We start from the raw sequence: 18,523 nt of genomic DNA, 5'->3' as shown, positions 1-18,523 counted from the left end.
TTTCTTTGTAATTGTTTTCTTTTTGTAAGTGTTAATGGTATTGTTAATGGCATATTTTATTATGTTCATGCTCTCATTTTTTATATTATAAACTTGCTTAGAAATTAGATAAGCCATTAAATCAAATTTTAATAAAATCTTGAAAGGTTTGGGGTGCAATTTCAGCACATGGACGAACTGGAATCTGGATGATGCCTAGAAACACGACCATGATGGGACCAGTTTACCTGCAGATTCTGAAAGACACGTTACCAGTATTCATGTCCATGCATGGTACCAATCATTTTCAGCATGTTGGAGCACCATGTCATTCAATTAAAACAGCTAAAGAATGGATAGCATCATGTGGATATCATTTACTGGCTCCTTGGCATGGAAATTTTCTCAATCCAATCGAGAATGCATGAGTGATAATGAAGAGAGCTGTGGTTGACATGCATCCAACATCACTAGAAGATCTGGAGAACAAAATAAAACAGGTGTGGACAACTCAGATCACACCGGAATACTGCCAGCAGCTATGCCATTTGATGCCTGCCTGTTTCCAAGCTGTGCTCAACAACAAAGAATGACACTCAAAATTCTGAAGAAAGGCTTTAACAACCAGAAACTTTGCTTATTTGTATTCATTTTGGACTAGTCAACAGCTGCAGTATTTTTGTGCATGTACTTCATTAAAAAAAATGTTTATTGGATTATTTGTTTGTATCTCTGAGTGTTTCTTGTACTGAAATTTGCACAGAATAGTGGCGTTCACAAACTTTTGCTCCTCACTGTGTGTTTATATATAATTTTTTTTTCTCGTTTTTTTCTTTTTTTCCTCACAGCCTTTGAGCCTCCTCCGTATTCAGTCAAAGATTAAATCCTTTGACTTTGCAGCAAATTTTTCCATCCATGTCAAAGCCAACGGCTAATCTCAATCACTGATCCCCATAACTGGTGTGTTCAGTGTCTGGGTCTGAACCACCATGTGGATATTTGTATTAGTTGTTCTACCCTTCAGAAACACTCCCTCAAGGTTCGACAACTTCAACAAGAGAAGCTAATTGTACTGACTATGGCTTCTGGAGATACATCAATGCCATCGGTACCGAAAAAGGTACCAGCATCCTCCTTTCCGTCGATGTCGGACGTCGTTCCTGCATCGGGTAGACCGACTAAGAATCCTTTCATTTATTAGCATCGCAGGCATCTTTGGCATCGAGTACCTCAATGCATGCCGAGTGCCAATGCCACCGATCTCCTACAGGGCGTGCATCCTCATCGAAGTCACCCATCCCTCATTGCCCTGCAACACCGATGGTACTGGCTGTTGAGCCAATGGTATCAGTGCCAATGGTCTGAGAACAGCTATAGGAGACTTTCCTGAAGGAGATGAGGGACCTTTTATGGTAGCATGCGGCACCACTGCTAAACCTCATGCCCTCAGTACCAGCCCAGTCTGAGCATAGCGCACAAAGGCCCAAAGGTACCAAATCCAGTTCTGCATCGAAGCATCGACTGACATCGACGCCCGATACTAATGCTCCGACTAAAAGCAAGGGAACATCAAGAGGTACCAGTTCCCTTTCACCTTAACACCGACATGGTACAGTTTCTCCTCGACGTAAGTTGAAACTTAGGTCTAGACATTCTCACTCTCAACATTGTTCTACCTCATCATCCTCCTCAGACTGGTACCGATGTCAATGAAGGAGTCATTCTAGACACTCTTCCATTCATCGCACTTCCCATTCCAGGAAACAACACTCTTCACTGACTCCTGAACATTAAGACACTGAAGGAGTGGACACTGACTTCTCTCTTCATACTACAGATACTAACTTGGAACCTAAACTATCTGCACCAGAGTCCTATGGAATACCATCAGACCCATCTCATCTACCAAGGCGTAGATCTCTACCAGAGGGTCTCTCATTTGCAAAGTACATCAGAAAACTTGGCAGAGATTTACCAGTTAAGCTGTAATCTGATGTAGAGTCCAGAACGGAGTTACTAGAGGCTCTGGACTTTGATAAACCTCCAAAAGAGCTCTTGAAGTTGCCTTTACATACACTCATCAAAGAAGCTCTTTTTAATAACTGGGAGGTCCCTCTTTCTGTTCCAACTGCTCCTAGGAAAATGGACTCACTTTTCAGGATTCAATCTTGTCCTGGTTTTGATAAACTGCAGTTATCTCATTAATCATTGATGATTGAGTCTACTCTTAAAAAAAAAAGTCATCCTGTTCCAGGGTCTATGCTACAGCACCACTAGGATGTGAAGTCCATACAATGGATAAATTTGGTAGACATCTTTTCCAGAACTTAATGCTTATCAGTAGAGTTCTTCTATATGACCTTTTATTTAAAACATCTCATTAAGAAGTTGCCAGATTTTGAGCAGTACATTCCATCTGACAGACTTGTGGAATTCCAGGATATTACCCAAAACCTGCCCCAAACACGAAAGTTTATGGCAAGGTCATCTTTTGATGCTTTTGATTTTACTTCAAGAGCTTCAGCTATGTCAGTTGCAATGAGGCATCTTGCATGGCTTTGAGCCTCTGATATGGACATTAATGTGCAGGATCTACTAGCAAACATCACCTGCCTCAGAGAAGAACTCTTTGGCGATAAAGTGGAAGATGCCACACAAGAGACTTACCTGGCATGAGCAGAGCTGGTCTGCATTGACGGCTCTAAAGCTTCAGCTCAGGCTCCTAAGACTACTCAAAGGCCTTCTACCTATGCCTATAAGAGGTGTTATCCAGCCACTTCCTCCGCCTCCAAGCCTCTGCCTCAGAAGAGACAAAGACCGCAGAAGTCTCAAAAACCTTAGCCTTCCACTTCCCAAAAACCAACTCAACCTTTTTTACATGCTTCTGGAGAGCATAGCCAAACTTTCCCCCATCTCAGCCTCTCCTCAGCCCATCAGAGGATGACTTCTATCATATCATCATCGTTGGACTCTAATTACCACAGACACCTGGGTTCTTACCATAATTCTGCAGGGTTACTCTCTCCATTTCACATCGGTACCACCAAATAACACTCCATGAAAGTCCTCTTTCATGTCGCAACAGATGTTCTTTCTTCTTCTTCAGAAAGTAGAAGCTGTGCTTCAACTAAATCCCATGGAAGTAGTAGCTCCTTTCCAGAAAAATTAGGGGTTCTGCTCCAGGTATTTCTTAATTTCAAAGAAGAAGGGAGGTCTTCATCCCATACTCAACCTCCGCATGCTATCTCTGGGAACTCTATACCCACTTCTAGAAATAAATGATTGGCTGTTCTCTCTAGACATCAAAGAGGCCTACACACATCTCAATACATCCCAACTACAGAAAGTGGCGTATTAACATTTCCAATACAAAGTTCTACCATTTGGCCTTGCTTTATCGCCAAGGGTTTTCACGAAGTACCTGGTGTTAGTAGCAGCAGCGACCCTACATTCCTATGGACTTCAAGTGTTCCCCTATCTGGACGTAGAGTAATAAAAGCTATCTCACTACAACTAGTGCTCTCAGTAACAAAAAAGACAGTAGCTTTCCTCCATCTCTTGGGATTCAAAATAAACTTTCCAAAATCTCATCTTCAACCCACTCAGGTGTTAAGAGTTCATAGGGGCCGAACTAAACACCATTCTCCTATGGTCTTTCCTGCCTCAACAAAGGAAAGACACCTTAATTCAACTTTGCAGTCATGTGACCAATCTACAAACCTTTTCAACAAGACAAAGATGCGACTCATGGGTCATATGGCATCCACAGTTCATAACTTCCTTTGCTCATCTTCATTTCAGATCAGCTCAGTGGACTCTAGCCTCTAAGTGGTCCCAGGCAATGGATTCCTTATCCAGGTGAATTAGGTCACCTCGCCTCTTTGTTAATCTCTCTAGTAGTGGCTGAACTTGGTCAACCTTTCCAGAGGCCTGCTGTTTCACATACCACCTCATCAGAAAGTGCTCACAACAGATGCATCGATGTATGCCTGGGGAGCTCACCTAGATGGTCTCAAAACTCAACTTTCTCCCTATCCTGCCTAACTGCTTGTTCCAGACTGCTGGTTTAACTAGGGGAGGGACATGCCCTGCTCTGCCTGAGTTAGCAGCAGAGAACCGAACCTCTCTTGGGCTCCCCTGGTGGTGACCTAGATACAGGTTTCTCTGCAGGATCTCAGTTCATTCTGGCTCTCCCTAGTGGACAGCTGGGAAACCACCATGACCAAGGTAGGCATGGAGCCCTGCTGTGCTGCTTCCTCTTCTGGTGGTCCCGCCCTTTCTCTGACGTCAGAGAAAGGGTGGGACCGCCGGAAGAGGAAGCAGCAGGTATAACATTTAAAGCCTATAGAATTCCTTGAGCATGCGCAGATGCATGTTCAAGGCAGGCAGAAGCCGGAGGTGTCAGGTCAAAAGCGTGCTGGGACAAAGGCGCGCTTTGTCTATGGAACCGAAGCCGGAAGATCTTCTAGGCACACGAGCTGTGCTGGTACTAGACGGGGAGGTGGGTAAATTTAAATTGTACTGGCGGGGGTCCGGTTCGCGCGGTGGAGGGGGTGCCGGTTGGAGCGAGGAGGCCTTTGCGAGTCAACACTCGGTTTGCGAGTCAAAAGTTTGCTGAGTGTTTTGCTCGTCTTGCAAAACACTTGCAAACAGGGTTACTCGCAAATCGAGGTTTGACTGTATATATATATATTGTACAATAGTGTGCTCTCTATATCATCTTCACATTAAACTTTGCAGGCATGCTTCTTTACTGACGAAATATGTTAGTGACATCGAGATGACAGGTGCCAAGAATCTGTTATAAACTGGAGTCTTGTGAAAGGTGATTATCTGTTCCTTTGCAGCTCGTGGTAGCAGAGATTAATAGTTGACAACTTTTCTTTGTACTTCCTCTTTCCCAAAAACCTGCCACAATTATTCAGATTCCGCTTACCCTTGGGATGGGAAAGGGTATTCTCAATCCTGATTTTATGGGCAGTTTAGACAACCTTATTAGATGTTTGCTCCTACTATTCTGGCTACCAACTCAGTCAGCTAAAGCACCTAGGAATAGCTTCTCTTCTACTGTATCCTGCAGACTGCAGTGAAAGGGGAAATAGCATATGGTATATTGCCTGCAGATTTCAACTAACAAAATTGAAAAGCTGTGTCAAGATACAACAATAGCCTTTAAATGCTACTGCTTTTTGAACTCCTCTTGAGTCAGCAGGGTTTGATCTCCTTACTAGTCCCATTTCATCATCAGGTCTGATCCCTTGTGGATGATGACATAGCTCTGAGAAGGATTAATATTATTTTTGTGTTACATTCAAAAATCAACATTCGTATTTAACACAGATCCAGTAGTACAGGCCTGACTATTCATGAGCAAATATATGTTTCTACATAGCAGTGCTCCATTCTCCTTTCTTGGCAATTGAAAGCTCTTGTTGTGGTTATTTTAAATTCCCTTACTCCTTTCCCCTTTCTTATAAGATATTCAAAATCCATCCTCTTCATTTATATGTCCAGAAAACAATAGATATCACTCTGTCAAGATTATTAAATCCAATTCCTTTAAATAGACATTGGCTCATTGTTTGACAAGAAGTCTTAACTTTTCTGGATCTTCAAAATATAAGGACTTATTTCCACTTGTCACTCTCATTTTTGCAAGATAGTACAATCCATAGGTAAGCCCTTTTTCTTTCATTTGAGGTCTTAACATGAGGAACTGCTTTTGCATGTTCGCTGTAGATTATGCGAAATCCGGCATGAACAACAACTTGGAATCCTTATAATTTAAGTTTCTGTCAGCTTTGGCCAAATTTAATAATTCTAATGCCTGCTGGAAGCGTAAGAGCTTGAAAATTTAAGGCATTGGTCTCACTTGATTTGCTGACCATTTAGATGGAATCCTGTGTGCTTGTTCTATTTCTAGGGGATTTTCAAATTTAACTGTAGTAATTTTGGTAAAAGTTTTCTAAAAATTGAATAATATTTCCCCCTTCCAAACCTTCAGCTAATCCAATAATTTTCACATTCTTTCTCCTTCCTCTGTTCTCGTAATCTTCAAGTTGTTTCTGCATTTCTTTAATAGTTTAACTGTCAGCTTTACATTGGTTCGTATTAAGTTCCATCTGATCCATTTTATTTTCCAATAGTGACATTCTTTGGTTAGCGACTTCCATCTGTCGATTTAAATTCAAAACTTCTTCCTTTACTTCATTAATTTTATTTGCGTTGTCTTGAAGCATTTTTTTAATGCTCCGCAGTTCTGCCATTACATCATTCTTGTCCAATATGTCCGTTACTTCCTCAGGAAGAGGTGCTTTCGACAGCATCATCTGATCATGTTTGACGCGCTTCGCTGTCCCTGCAGCCATGAATGCCATGTCTATCTTCACTTGCCGCGTACTTGACATGTTCCTGAAGTTATTACAACCACTTTAGGGAAGAAAAAAAGCCGCAAGATACTTTCAAATTTTCAATCTGTTGCCTGGGTTAGAGGAGCACCGCAATTACGCCTCCATCTTGTGTGCCGCCAAGCCACGCCCCCTGAAATTGATGAGTGAAAACAGAACTGATAAAAACTAAAAAGACTAAAGATAAGTAAATTCTCGTTAGCTTTTTTCAAACTTTGAAGTGGTCTGTATTCAGATGTTCACTGTGGAGTGAATTAATCACAAGTTCATAAAAAGACAAAAAAAAGGATAAAATGATTATAACTTAAATATGAATAGTAAAAATGTACTAAGCAGGTTTTTGGCCAGTGATTGAAGGAGTATGTATACTGATTACATCTACGCTGGCAGTGAATGTCGATGAGATTATAAGCGTAGTACTCCTTAACTCTGAGGCCTTTTCCTGCACAAACAGTATGTTCAAAAAGTTAACTAAATAATAGGCCCAATAAGAATGGTTAATAGTTTATTGAATATAGACCTTTTCATGTGAGTGGATTATTGACATCTGTTGTATACTGATTATCTATACCATTCAGTTAAAAATTCCTTAAGTTTGGGTGAACTAGTGAACCATAGAGAGAAGCAGCAAGTCCTATAAGCCACTCTAACCACTACTACTTTCATGGTGGAAAATGTGAGCCCATCAACCCCCCTCAAACCCTACTTTACTGCCATTAGGTGCCACCTGCGGCCATAAGGGCTATTGGGGTTGTAGACAGATGGGTATAGTGGATTTGGGGGATGTTTTGGAGGGCTCACCATAACCTATAAGGGAGTTCTGGTGAGATTTTTATCTGGCACCGTTTATGTGAAGTTCACAGCAGTGCCCTCTAAGGTGCCCCAATGCTCTGTTGTCATGTCTGGATGGTCCGTCCATTACAGGACTGGCCCCTCCCACGTCCAAATGGTCTTGTTCTTGGAATTTGAGACTTGCTCAAAAATGTAGTATAAAGATAGACGTCCTGGCGGTCTAGGAGTTCCAATGGCCTGGATGTAGAGGATTTTCAAAAAAAAAAAAAAATTATTTCTAGACGTATGGTGGTTTGCCTTTCAAAAACAGGTATTTTCTTACTGCCAACTTTGGAAGTCTAGAAAAATATGTCCAAATCAGACTTAGATGTATGTTTTGAAAATGTCCCTCTAAGTGTGGTTGGTATGGATAGGCCAGGCTGAAGTTGGAAGGATTATGACTATGGTATAGATGGACTGATGGGGGGAGGGAGGAGAACAAAAGTGAGATGGAGTAAACTGGTGGGGATGAGTTGGGGTTGGGAGGAAGAGAGACTGATGGGGCATTCAGTGCTTCCCTAGCTTCTCTTTTAGCACAGGTCATCCCAGTATGTGCATTAGCTGCTATGCTCTGCATTTAAATATGGTTTTGACCAGTTGTGCCCATGACCATTCCTTACCGTGTTTTCTTGTTTTATAGACATGGTAATATGTGTCGAGTTGAGAACCCCCAATTGTTTTGAAAAGTTGGCTCCTATGGATGTCATCATGAACAATATGTTAAAATCTACTGCTCAGTGTGCGACAGTGGCAACCAAAAAGTTAGGAATTATTAGGAAAGAAATAGATAATAAATCAAAGAATATCATAATGCATTTATATTGCTCCATAGTGAGGCCATACCTTGAGTATTATATGCAATTCTGGTAACCACATCTCAAAAAATATATAGTGGATCTAGAAAAGGTATAGAGAAGGGTAACCAGAATGATTAAGGGGATGAGGAAAAGCTAAATAGGTTACAGCTCTTCAGCTTGGAGAAAAAACAGCTGAGATATGACTGAGAGATCTATAAAATCCTGAATGAAATGGAACTGATAAACATGAATTGATTGTTTATTTGTTCAAAAAGTACAAAGGCCAGGGGACACTCCATGAAGTCAGTGGTATATTGAAAACAAATACAAAAACATATTTTTTTCACTTAGTAAATAGTTGTTGTAAGCTCTAAAGTTCTTTGCCAGAGCAAGTGGTAAATCAGTTAATATAGCAGGGTTTAAAAAATGTTTGGACAAATTCCTGAAGGAAATGTCCATAAGCCATTAGTAAGGTAGACCTGGGGAAAGCCACTGCTTATCTTTGGAATTAGGTAGCATGGAGTCTTGTCACTCTTTGGGACTCTGCCAAGATTCAGGATAGATGGACTATTGGTCTGATGCAGTGGGCCAACTCTTATGTTCAGTAGCTCATTAGAAATCATCCAAAGAATATATCTACTGTTGAGATAGAAATGGAAAAAGTCACTGCTGTCCCTGGAATTGGTAGCATGGAATTTTGCTACTATTTGGGAATCTGCCAGGTATTTGTGACCTGAATTGGCCATATTGGAAGCAGGATTCTGGGGTTGGATAGACTATCAGTCTGCCCCAGTATGGCTATTCTTATGTTCTTTTATGTGCAGAACACTGACATTGTCTTCCTTACATAATTTGTTTTACATTACTGTCTGGATCACATATCTAGGAAAGGTAGAACCTTGGTCAAGCAATTTTAAAAAAACTTACTTGCATATCAACATAGGTGTTTGCAAACAAATAAATAGAAACAAACTGTTGGAAGTAATACAGAAAAACTCCATGCTGGAGAGACCCCATGATCGATTTCATCCTGTATATCAAAAGAGAAAGTGATTTTGCTTACTTATAATGAAGTTCTCTATAGGTAACAGGAGCTAAGTACTGTAAGATACACAGGCCCACCCTCTGCCCTAACAGTTTTCTTTTAAGCTACATACAAGAAGTATTACCAAAGGGGTGATAACATATAAGAACAACTGCAAATGCTTAGATTTTTTTTTTTAACTAATTCTGATATCTTAGAGAACTGCTCCATTAGATGGTGTTATCCATTTGTGTGTCCATCTTATCCTGTTTATGGAGAAACCCCCTGTTACTTAACTTTAAGCAATTTGATTTGATTTTCAGCACATTGAATTTAAAATGGACATTTATATTCCACTTAACCTATAAGTTCTAGGTGGATTACAGTAACATAAATTTAGTACACAGAGAATAACATAAACAGGTGGAACATAAAACAAAACAGTTAAATTCATAAAGTAGCAAGTCAAAATTATAACACTTGTAACAGATTTGAATTTTAGCTTTATTATTCACGTTTTCCAAACTCAAGCTCAGGGTAAGCTACATTCTGGTGTATGAGTTTTTTCCCTGCCTAAACTTGTTCACAGTCTAAGAACATAAGAATAGCTCCTGTTACCTGTTTATATGTCAGCCCAGTAACCCGTTCTCATGGTGGCCAATCCAGGTTCCTAGTACCTGCCCAAAACTCAAGGAATAGCAACATTCCATACATGCAAGCAGTGGCTTCCTCCATGTCTTTCTCAATAACAGATTATGGACTTTTCCTCTAGGAAATTGTCCAAGCTCTTCTTAAAACCAGCTACGCTATCCGCTCTTGCCACAACCTCTGGAAATGCGTTACAGAGTTTAACTATTTTCTGAGTGAAAAAATATTTCCTCTTATTGGTTTTAAAAGTATTTCCCTGTAACTTCATCGAGTATCCCCTAGTCCAGGGGTGTCCAATGCCGGTCCTCGAGGGCCGCAGTCCAGTCGGGTTTTCAGGATTTCCCCAATGAATATGCATGAGATCTATTTGCATGCACTGCTTTCAATGCATGTTCATTGGGGAAATCCTGAAAACCCGACTGGATTGCGGCCCTCGAGGACCGACATTGGACACCCCTGCCCTAGTCTTTGTAATTTTTGATGGAGTGAAAAATTGATCCACTTGTACCTATTCAACTCCACTTAGGATTTTGTAGTCTAGCTGTACTGGTGAAATTTGCTTCATTTGGGTGGTGTAATGTACTTCTTTTCTGCATAGTTGCAGAATGGCATTTAAAGGAAATAATTTGAAAAGAATCACTATCTGCATCATTGCTCAGTTACTGATGCCTAAAGTAGAACTCTGAAAAGAATAACAGTAGTAAAATCAGAGAAAGCACTCAAATGGAATAGCAGGAACAAATAAATAAGTGTATTAGAAATACCACTAGGATATTTGTTAAGTTGGGCCCATAAATCTGCCTTAAGCTGATTCTCTGTCTCTCTCTCATACATACATATCCTATAGGAGTACATCCTGAAGGGGGTAGTGAATGCAGCTCTTGGACAAGAAATGGGTTCAGTGAGTATAACTTGCATATTGTAAATGTATCAAGTTTGAGTTTTGGTTTTTATCCCAGGACAAGTAGACAGCCTATTCTCACAGATGGGTGATGTCATCCACAGAGCCCGGTATGGACGGTCTAAAAGTGTAGTATCACTTTAACTCTTCAGAAGTCTCGAGATGACCTGTACCATGCATGCGCGACTGCTTTCCCGCCTGACATAGGCTCGTGGGTCCATCAGTTCTTAGTCTTCTGTGGAGCTAAGAAGTGGTGTCTTGGAGTGTCACCAAATGCACGTCAGTTTTTCTCTCTATTTTTGCCTTCCTGTCATTTTTCCACCTGTTTGTCTTCATTGTTTTCTTCCTTCTTTTATTTTCTTCATTTAGTTGAAGTTTTTTTGTGTTTGACTTCAGAGACCTACAGGCCACCTTCAGCTTCATGCAGCCCAGCTGCATCAATCAATTTTGGGGCTCTGTTATACTCCCTGGTAAAATTGAGTCCTTTGACTTTACAGTGGCTATTTTTCCATCCATGTCCAAACCTTCCAGTGGTTTTAAAAAGCATATTCAGTGCAACAGGGCCATTTCTATCACTGACCCGCACAGTTGGTACCTTCAGTGTCTTTGTCCTGAGCACCGAGTCGACACTTGTCTCTGCTGTTCCATCTTTTAGAAACACTCACTGAAAGCACAAATTTTACAGCAGGAGAAACTTTTCAGGTCTTTTTTGCTGGCGACCATGTCACCTCCTTCTCCAAAATCTAAGAACCAGTCTTCGGAGGTATTGACATCGACCTTAGCACCGGCATCCCACTTGGTGTCGGCTTCCTCGGTACCATCAACTTCGCCTCCCAAGAATGCTAAGAAGCGCAGCCAGGTCTCTCCTTCTACTCATATGTTGGAATCATCCCAAGCATTGAGTAAGTCGATGCACATCAAAGCATTGATATAAGAAGTCCAGGTCTCCCTCGCTACAGCTGGTGTCACCAAAGAGGTGTGCCTCCTCACTGAGGTCACCAATGCCTTGACACTCCACAGCTGCATTGACACTGACTGTACTGACACCACCTGTGGTACTGGTGCAATCTTTGCAGGACCAGATTAAAGAGCTGCTTCAAAGGGAGTTGGCATTCAAGTTGCATTCACAACCAGCCCTCATACCTCCCTCAATACCACTCCATCAATACCACTCCATCAATACCACTCCAGCCCGAGCATCACTCTACTAGGAACTCTGGTACCGAGCCTTTAATTACTCACAGGCATCACAGTTCTTCCCATTCCACTCCCCTCTGCTGCCATCAAGCAACCCCCCCACCCCCTGGCAGCGGGAGAGATAGTAAAGTTGCTTACCTGTAACAGGTGTTCTCTGTAGACAGCAGGGGAATGCAGCCACACTGCCCACCCTCCATCCCATTATCTTGACTTCTTCTCTTGCTAGAGACAAAACTGAAGGGACAAGTGGAGGGGGTTCTAGGAGTAGGACATCCTGCACATGCTCAGTAAACTTAAAGCTTACTATAGCTATGGGGAGGGCACCAACACACAGGCTCAGTCAGAGAACTTCAACAACAAGTGTGGCTGCATTCCCCTGCTGTCTACAGAGAACACCTGTTACAGATAAGCAAATTTGCTATCTCTCCCGGGGGGGGGGGGGGGTCAGGTAGGGGGTTGCTTTCCCAATCCCTTCTGCCACCATCATCTTTCCTGCTGCTGGGGGGAGGGGGCGGGTCAGGTAGGGGGTTGCTTGATGGCTGTGGAAGAGAGTGGGCATCTCTCCCGCTGACGGGGGGGGGGGGTGAGTTCATTGTGGAGACATTGCTTGGTGGCGGGATGGAGTGGGCATCTCCCTCTGCGGGGGGAGGTAGCAGCATTGTGCAACACGGTAGGAGAGGGTGAGCATCCAATTTGGTTTTTTTTTAAATTTTAATTTGCATGGGTGAGGGGGGAGGGATCTGAGCTGTCAAATCTTACTTTCCTGTCAGTGCCTGAGCCAATCAGTGTTCAGGCACTGATCAGAAAGTAAGGCAACGACAGCTCAGACCTGTCTGTAGATTTTGGCCGTAAATGTGGCACAACAAGGTTAGAGAATCACTCGGCAATTATAGAGAATCGCTCGACGTGATCATTTTAATATTAATGACCTCGTTGTAGTATATTTGCATGGCAGTATTGGAGACTGCTAGAAAACTCAGAAAAGACCTTGGTAAGCCATTTTGATAATCTGCCGCTAAAAAACATGCATGCTAAACTGGCTGGAACCAGTTTAGCAAGCACATTGAAGGCAGATTTTAGTTTTGAGAATCTGCCCCTTAATCCTTAGTGTTTTTCCTTCCTTTTAACCCCTCTCTTCCCATCAATACAGAGAAGACAAAATTTTTTGTCGCTTCACCACACCCGCTTGACACCAAAACACCACTAGGCATCAACAAACTTAACTACCCCATACAGCCCACCATTAAAATACTGGGTGTAACTCTTGACCAAAGCCTAACCATGAAAGATCAGGTGGACTCCTTAATCAAAAAGAGTTTTTTCACCCTCTGGAAGCTTAAATCCATTAAATCATATTTTGACAACTCTGCATTCAGAATCCTGGTACAATCCCTCGTACTGAGTCAACTCGACTACTGTAACATCGCCTATTTAGCAATCTCCTAAAAGAATATGCGACGCTTACAATTAATGCAAAATGTTGCGGTCAGACTTATCTTTGGTCTGAAGAAATTTGACCACGTGACGCCATACTACAAACAGCTACACTGGCTGCCCTTAGAAGCTCGTTTAAAGTTTAAGTTCGCCTGCCTCTGCTTTAAAGTTCTTTACAGTCTAGCCCCTAAATATATAACCGACCTCTTCTCCTTCTCAGCCAACAGACACAAGAGAAGCTCCCACTTGCACTTTGTTTCCACCCCGGTTAGATGTTGCAAACTAAAAAAACACCATGAACACCTTCTCTCACATCAAGCAGCGTTATGGGGTAAAGATCTAGAACAACTGCTCTCGCCCACCACTTACGAGGTATTCAGGAAGCGCCCCAAAACTCACCTGTTCCTGAAATATCTAGACAGTTGACCCGTTCCTCTCTTTCCACTCTATAATGGTTCTCTTGTCCCATCCCCCTCTTGTTGACCAATCCCTTAACTTCTTTCAACTTGTACTTCATTAATCTTTTGTAAACCGCATAGAACTTAACGGTACTGCGGTATATAAACTGTTATTATTATTATTATTATCCTTTCCAGGATGTTCCCCCTTCTACTTACTCAATTCTTGCTTCCTCTCCTTTCAGGCTGTGCAAGATCATAAAGATACCTACCCACAATCCAACCATATTCTCCTTCCCCTCTCCCACCAATTTAGCAGAAAGGGAAAGGGGATGGGATTTGTTATACATATTCTCATATATAGGTGCTTATTTAGTACCTGGGACATTGGAGAGAAGTGTTTGCCACAGTGCCAGTTTCATGATAAAAGAGTTGCAAGATGTTGTGACTCTTTACTATGAAATAAGAAAATTCATTTTGAGGCAGATATATCGAGGGACTGGTACTACAGGCAGCAGAAGAGAATGTATGAGTGAAAGCTGCTGCTGCTGACAGGATTAAGGGAAGAATGGGCATGGTGTGGAAGGGGAATCTGAGGAGGAAGTGTTTCAGAGAGAAAGATTACTTGATTTGCCTTGCTGCATGATGCCCAGGGCATCTGCTGCATTGGATCCCTCATCCCCAATACCAACTGAGCTAGGGAAGTGTTGAGATTGAGTCTTAAATTGGTGTTATGATAGAGTGTGGCAGTTAGTTTGATCATTTAAAGATAGTGAAGGTGGCAGGTTTGAAAGCAACAGTGGAAAAGTGGTGGGAGTCAGTGGTAACTTTGTAGGGGTGAAAGAAGGAGGTGACTAGTAGTGTGGGTGTATTTCTTGGTTTTTCTTTCTCATCAGTCTACTCTTCTATTTGCCTTTTAGAGGGACCATGTAAAAATTGCACAGCAATTCTTCCAGCTGGTTGGAGGGTCAGCCAGTGAATGTGGTATGTTAATAATCAATTAAATACAAATGATGGCCTCATTTCATATAATGCTTTACAAAAGACAAAGGCAAAAACTGCAGTGATGATGTACAAGATGCTAAGTTTTTATTGAACAATCATAAAAAATATAAATATAATCATAAAACAGTTTGTATCCAAAAGTATTAATGAACCCAGACCTGACACTGTCCATGTTTCGAAGAAACACTCCTTCCTCAGGGGTCCTATAATGTATCATATACAGAAAAACCTGATGGATAACAACTGGGATCAGCGATAAACAGCTGAGCAAACTGTAACTGCTCCTACGTAGTGCAGGACAGAAACGAAAGTAAAAAAACTTTGCTTATATTTTTTATGATTGTTCATGAAAAACTTGGCATCTTGTACATCATCACTGCAATTTTTGCCTTTGTCTTTCGACTTGATATTTCACTGCAGTTTTGTTGGATTCTTTGTTTGTTGTTGCCTTCTATATAATGCTTTACATCATCAACACACATGATCCTCTCTCTTTCCTTATAACATTCAGAGAACCTTTAAAAATTAAGATTCTGCTCTGACTGAGTCAAATCAACATGTGTTAAAATATGCCTTTTAATACAGGTATAAGTTCCTTTATCCAAAATCCTTGAGACCAGGCATAATTCAGTTTTCAGAACTTTTCAGATTTTGGCATGCCACTTATGCACTTTAGTTTTGCTACTGCGTTTTTTCAGGTTGACACCATTACAGGGCAGAAGTTCCCGTGGTCTTTATGAAGCATAAGTCCTAGTAAGGATGATTGCATAGTGACACGGGTCATATCAAGCTTTCTGCCAATTGGTCACTGGATGTCAAATGTGGTTGGAACATGTTCAGTTATAGTCATTTTTCTTGATCTCCTGATGAAGCCACAAGCGAAACGGGCCCCATTGAGATCACGATTGTGAAGTTTCATTGCTGTTTAAAGCTAAGTTCCACACTTATAATGTTTACAGAATATTTATGATATTTATGTTCAAATATATTTTATTGAGCTTAGCAAAAACACCAAACAGGGCAACAAAACGAAATACAGACAAGCTCAACATTTTTAGATTACAGAATGGACGTGTGATCGCGACGCTCCTCTCAGCTAGGCAATAAATGATTAAAAATTCCTCCCCTTCGAGTTGATTTTTGACAGAAAATTTAATACGGATTAATAAAACTTATAAATATTTACCAACAGATAAAATTTGATAATACTCTCTCCACCGGCACTGAGAAAAGACCTGAGAAGAAGGAGACAAGTAAGACTGTTGATTTTTTTTTTTTTTTTTTTCCGGCTTTTCTCTGGACTAGTGCGGGCTGCTTACTATTTGAACTGGCCAACGACAAAAGAAAAAGTAAAAAGAAGACTGATTTTGTTGGGAGGTTGGTGTCGGTTAATTCTGAAGTTGTGGCGGTTGGTAGTAGTGCTGAGACGGAGCCCTGAGGGCGGAGAGTTAAAGAGAACAGTTACTCTTTCGCCAGTTTCTTTTTCTAATATAAAGAGTAATATTGAAAGTAAAATACGGAAAGAGCATTTGTAATAAGAAGACTTTTGAACATTGAATTTGCTAGCGACAGAAAAGCAAAAAATTATTCTTCAGGTTTCGGTTGAGGGCTAATGCCTGTCAAAGATAAAAACATGACAGTTTGAAGTAGCCCTCCCCCGCCGGTAGTAAAATAATAGCCTTGAGGATAAAAAGCCGGTTGAGCTGAAAGACATCAGAAACAACTGGGGAGAAATAAGCTGGAAAGATAAAATAAAACCTGAAGGAAGAAAGCCAACATAAAAGGTTTGTTTCTCTTTTGCCGGTTTTTATTGACAAAATACTGACAGTTGGAGCGACGAGATATAAATGAGCAAGAAACTCACAGAGTGAATGAAACTTAAAATAAGGTACTGAGAGATGAGGAGCTAAAAAAAATTAAGAGTGCCGTTTTATCTCAGTGCTGAAGTGATGTGGGGATGAGGGCAGAGATTTCTGAAGAGCTAAATGAATAAAAATTAAAAAGAAGCTTGAAATCCATGGTGAACTAACATTGTACTAGCTGACAGCAGAAAGAAAAAGATAAAGGTTTAATATATATGCCCCTAATTCAAATCAATCAGAATTTTTTAAAAAGTTACAGAATATGTTATTACCACTGGCTGCTTCTAATTTAGTGGTAGCTGGAGATTTTAATGCTGTAATGGATCCATTATTGGATAAAAAACCAGGTAAAAGTATAAAATCTTTAGGTTTAGATAATTTGGCTCAATCATGTGATTTGAAGGATATATGGCGTATTCTTCATTTTAATGATCAGGAATTTTCATTTTGTTCACAGGTTCATAAATCATTTTCAAGAATAGATTATATTTTTGTTTCAACAAATAAAGTGCAACAGGTGATTAAAGCTTCCATAGATCCTATTATTATTTCGGATCATGCGGGAGTATGGATAGAATTACAATTAGATCAATTGGAGAATGGTAGACCTCTTTGGAGATTTGATAATGCATTGCTTGTTGATGACAAATTTTTGGAAAATTTTAAAACACAAATTAACGATTTCTTTCAAATAAATTTAGTGGAGGATACATCTATTGAGAATGTATGGGATGCATTTAAAGCAACTATGAGGGGTAATATTATATCATATTCAGCTTTTGTTAGGAAACAGATTAAATTACAATATATAGAATTAGAAAAAGAAATAAAAATATTAGAAGCTAAATTGATAAGTAAATGGGAACATGAAATATTACAAGCTCTTTTGAAAGCAAAAGGTAAATATAATGAATTAACTTCAAAAATGATAAGAAGAGATTTGTTTTCCAAGCAAACAGTGTATTATGGAAATTCTAATAAGGCGGGGAAATTATTGGCAAATTATCTTAAAGCAAAAAAAAAGAAGAACTAATATAAATGGAATAAAAGATGATAATGGTATAATAACAAATCAAACAAATATAATATTAAAACAATTTCTAAAATTTTATAAGGACCTGTATTCTTCTGAGCCTTATTTGGAGAGACAAAAAGATGGAAAAAATTTTTTAGACTCTATTAATGGACCTAAGATCCCTGATCATATGAAACGAAGTTTAGATGAACCTATATCTTTAAAAGAATTAGAAACAGCATTGAGATCTCTTAGAGTTGGATCCGCTCCAGGTGGTGATGGTTATACAGTAGAATTTTATAAAACATTTCAAAATATCCTTTCCCCATATTTACTAAATTTATATCAGACACAACTTATAAAAGGCAATATTAAAGGTACTATGGCTGAATCAATAATAGTTGTTTTGCCTAAGCCAAACAAAGATCCTACCTTGGTTTCAAACTACAGGCCTATATCTTTGATAAATGTGGATAATAAACTTTTGGCGAAAATTTTGGCTTTGAGATTAGCCAAAGCTCTCCCACATATTATAGATATGCATCAAACGGGTTTCGTTGCTAAAAGACATTCCTCTAATAACTCTAGATTACTGTTTCATATGTTAAATTTATCAAAAAAAATGGATGAACCGACTTTTACAGTTTCATTGGATGCAGAAAAAGCGTTTGATAGGGTAGAATGGAATTTTATATATCAGGCTTTAGAATGGTTTGGTATAGGTTCTGGATTTATACAAATGGTAAAAACATTGTATAGCTTCCCGATTGCAAGATTAAATATTAATAATAAGATATCTGATGGTTTTCAATTGCAGAGGGGAGTTAGGCAGGGTTGTCCTTTATCTCCTTTGTTATTTGATGTTGTATTAGAACCCTTATTGTTAGCAATACAGCAAACGAGAGAGATACAAGGTATTCCATATTCAGATATGGAATATAAAATTTCGGCTTATGCTGACGATATTTTACTTTATTTGAGAAATCCAGAGTCTACCTTATCTTCTTTATTGGAATTAATTGATA

The 18,523-nt window shown here is 40.0% G+C and overlaps 1 protein-coding gene across 1 annotated transcript in view; it reads left to right on the top strand.

Annotated features, from left to right (window-relative positions):
* Positions 1–18,523, top strand: part of TTC26 (tetratricopeptide repeat domain 26) — a 155,477-nt gene that overhangs the window by 74,831 nt on the left and 62,123 nt on the right. The window contains exons 11-12 of the mRNA XM_033933397.1: positions 10,534–10,587; positions 14,537–14,600. Coding sequence (XP_033789288.1) covers positions 10,534–10,587; positions 14,537–14,600 — 118 coding nt within the window. The remainder of the gene's footprint in view (positions 1–10,533; positions 10,588–14,536; positions 14,601–18,523) is intronic.

The sequence above is a fragment of the Geotrypetes seraphini genome, chromosome 2 (genome assembly GCF_902459505.1).
Source record: "Geotrypetes seraphini chromosome 2, aGeoSer1.1, whole genome shotgun sequence".
NCBI classification, from domain to species: domain Eukaryota; kingdom Metazoa; phylum Chordata; class Amphibia; order Gymnophiona; family Dermophiidae; genus Geotrypetes; species Geotrypetes seraphini.
The sequence above is the reverse complement of the archived record's forward strand: the minus strand, read 5'-3'. Positions and strand labels throughout refer to the sequence as shown.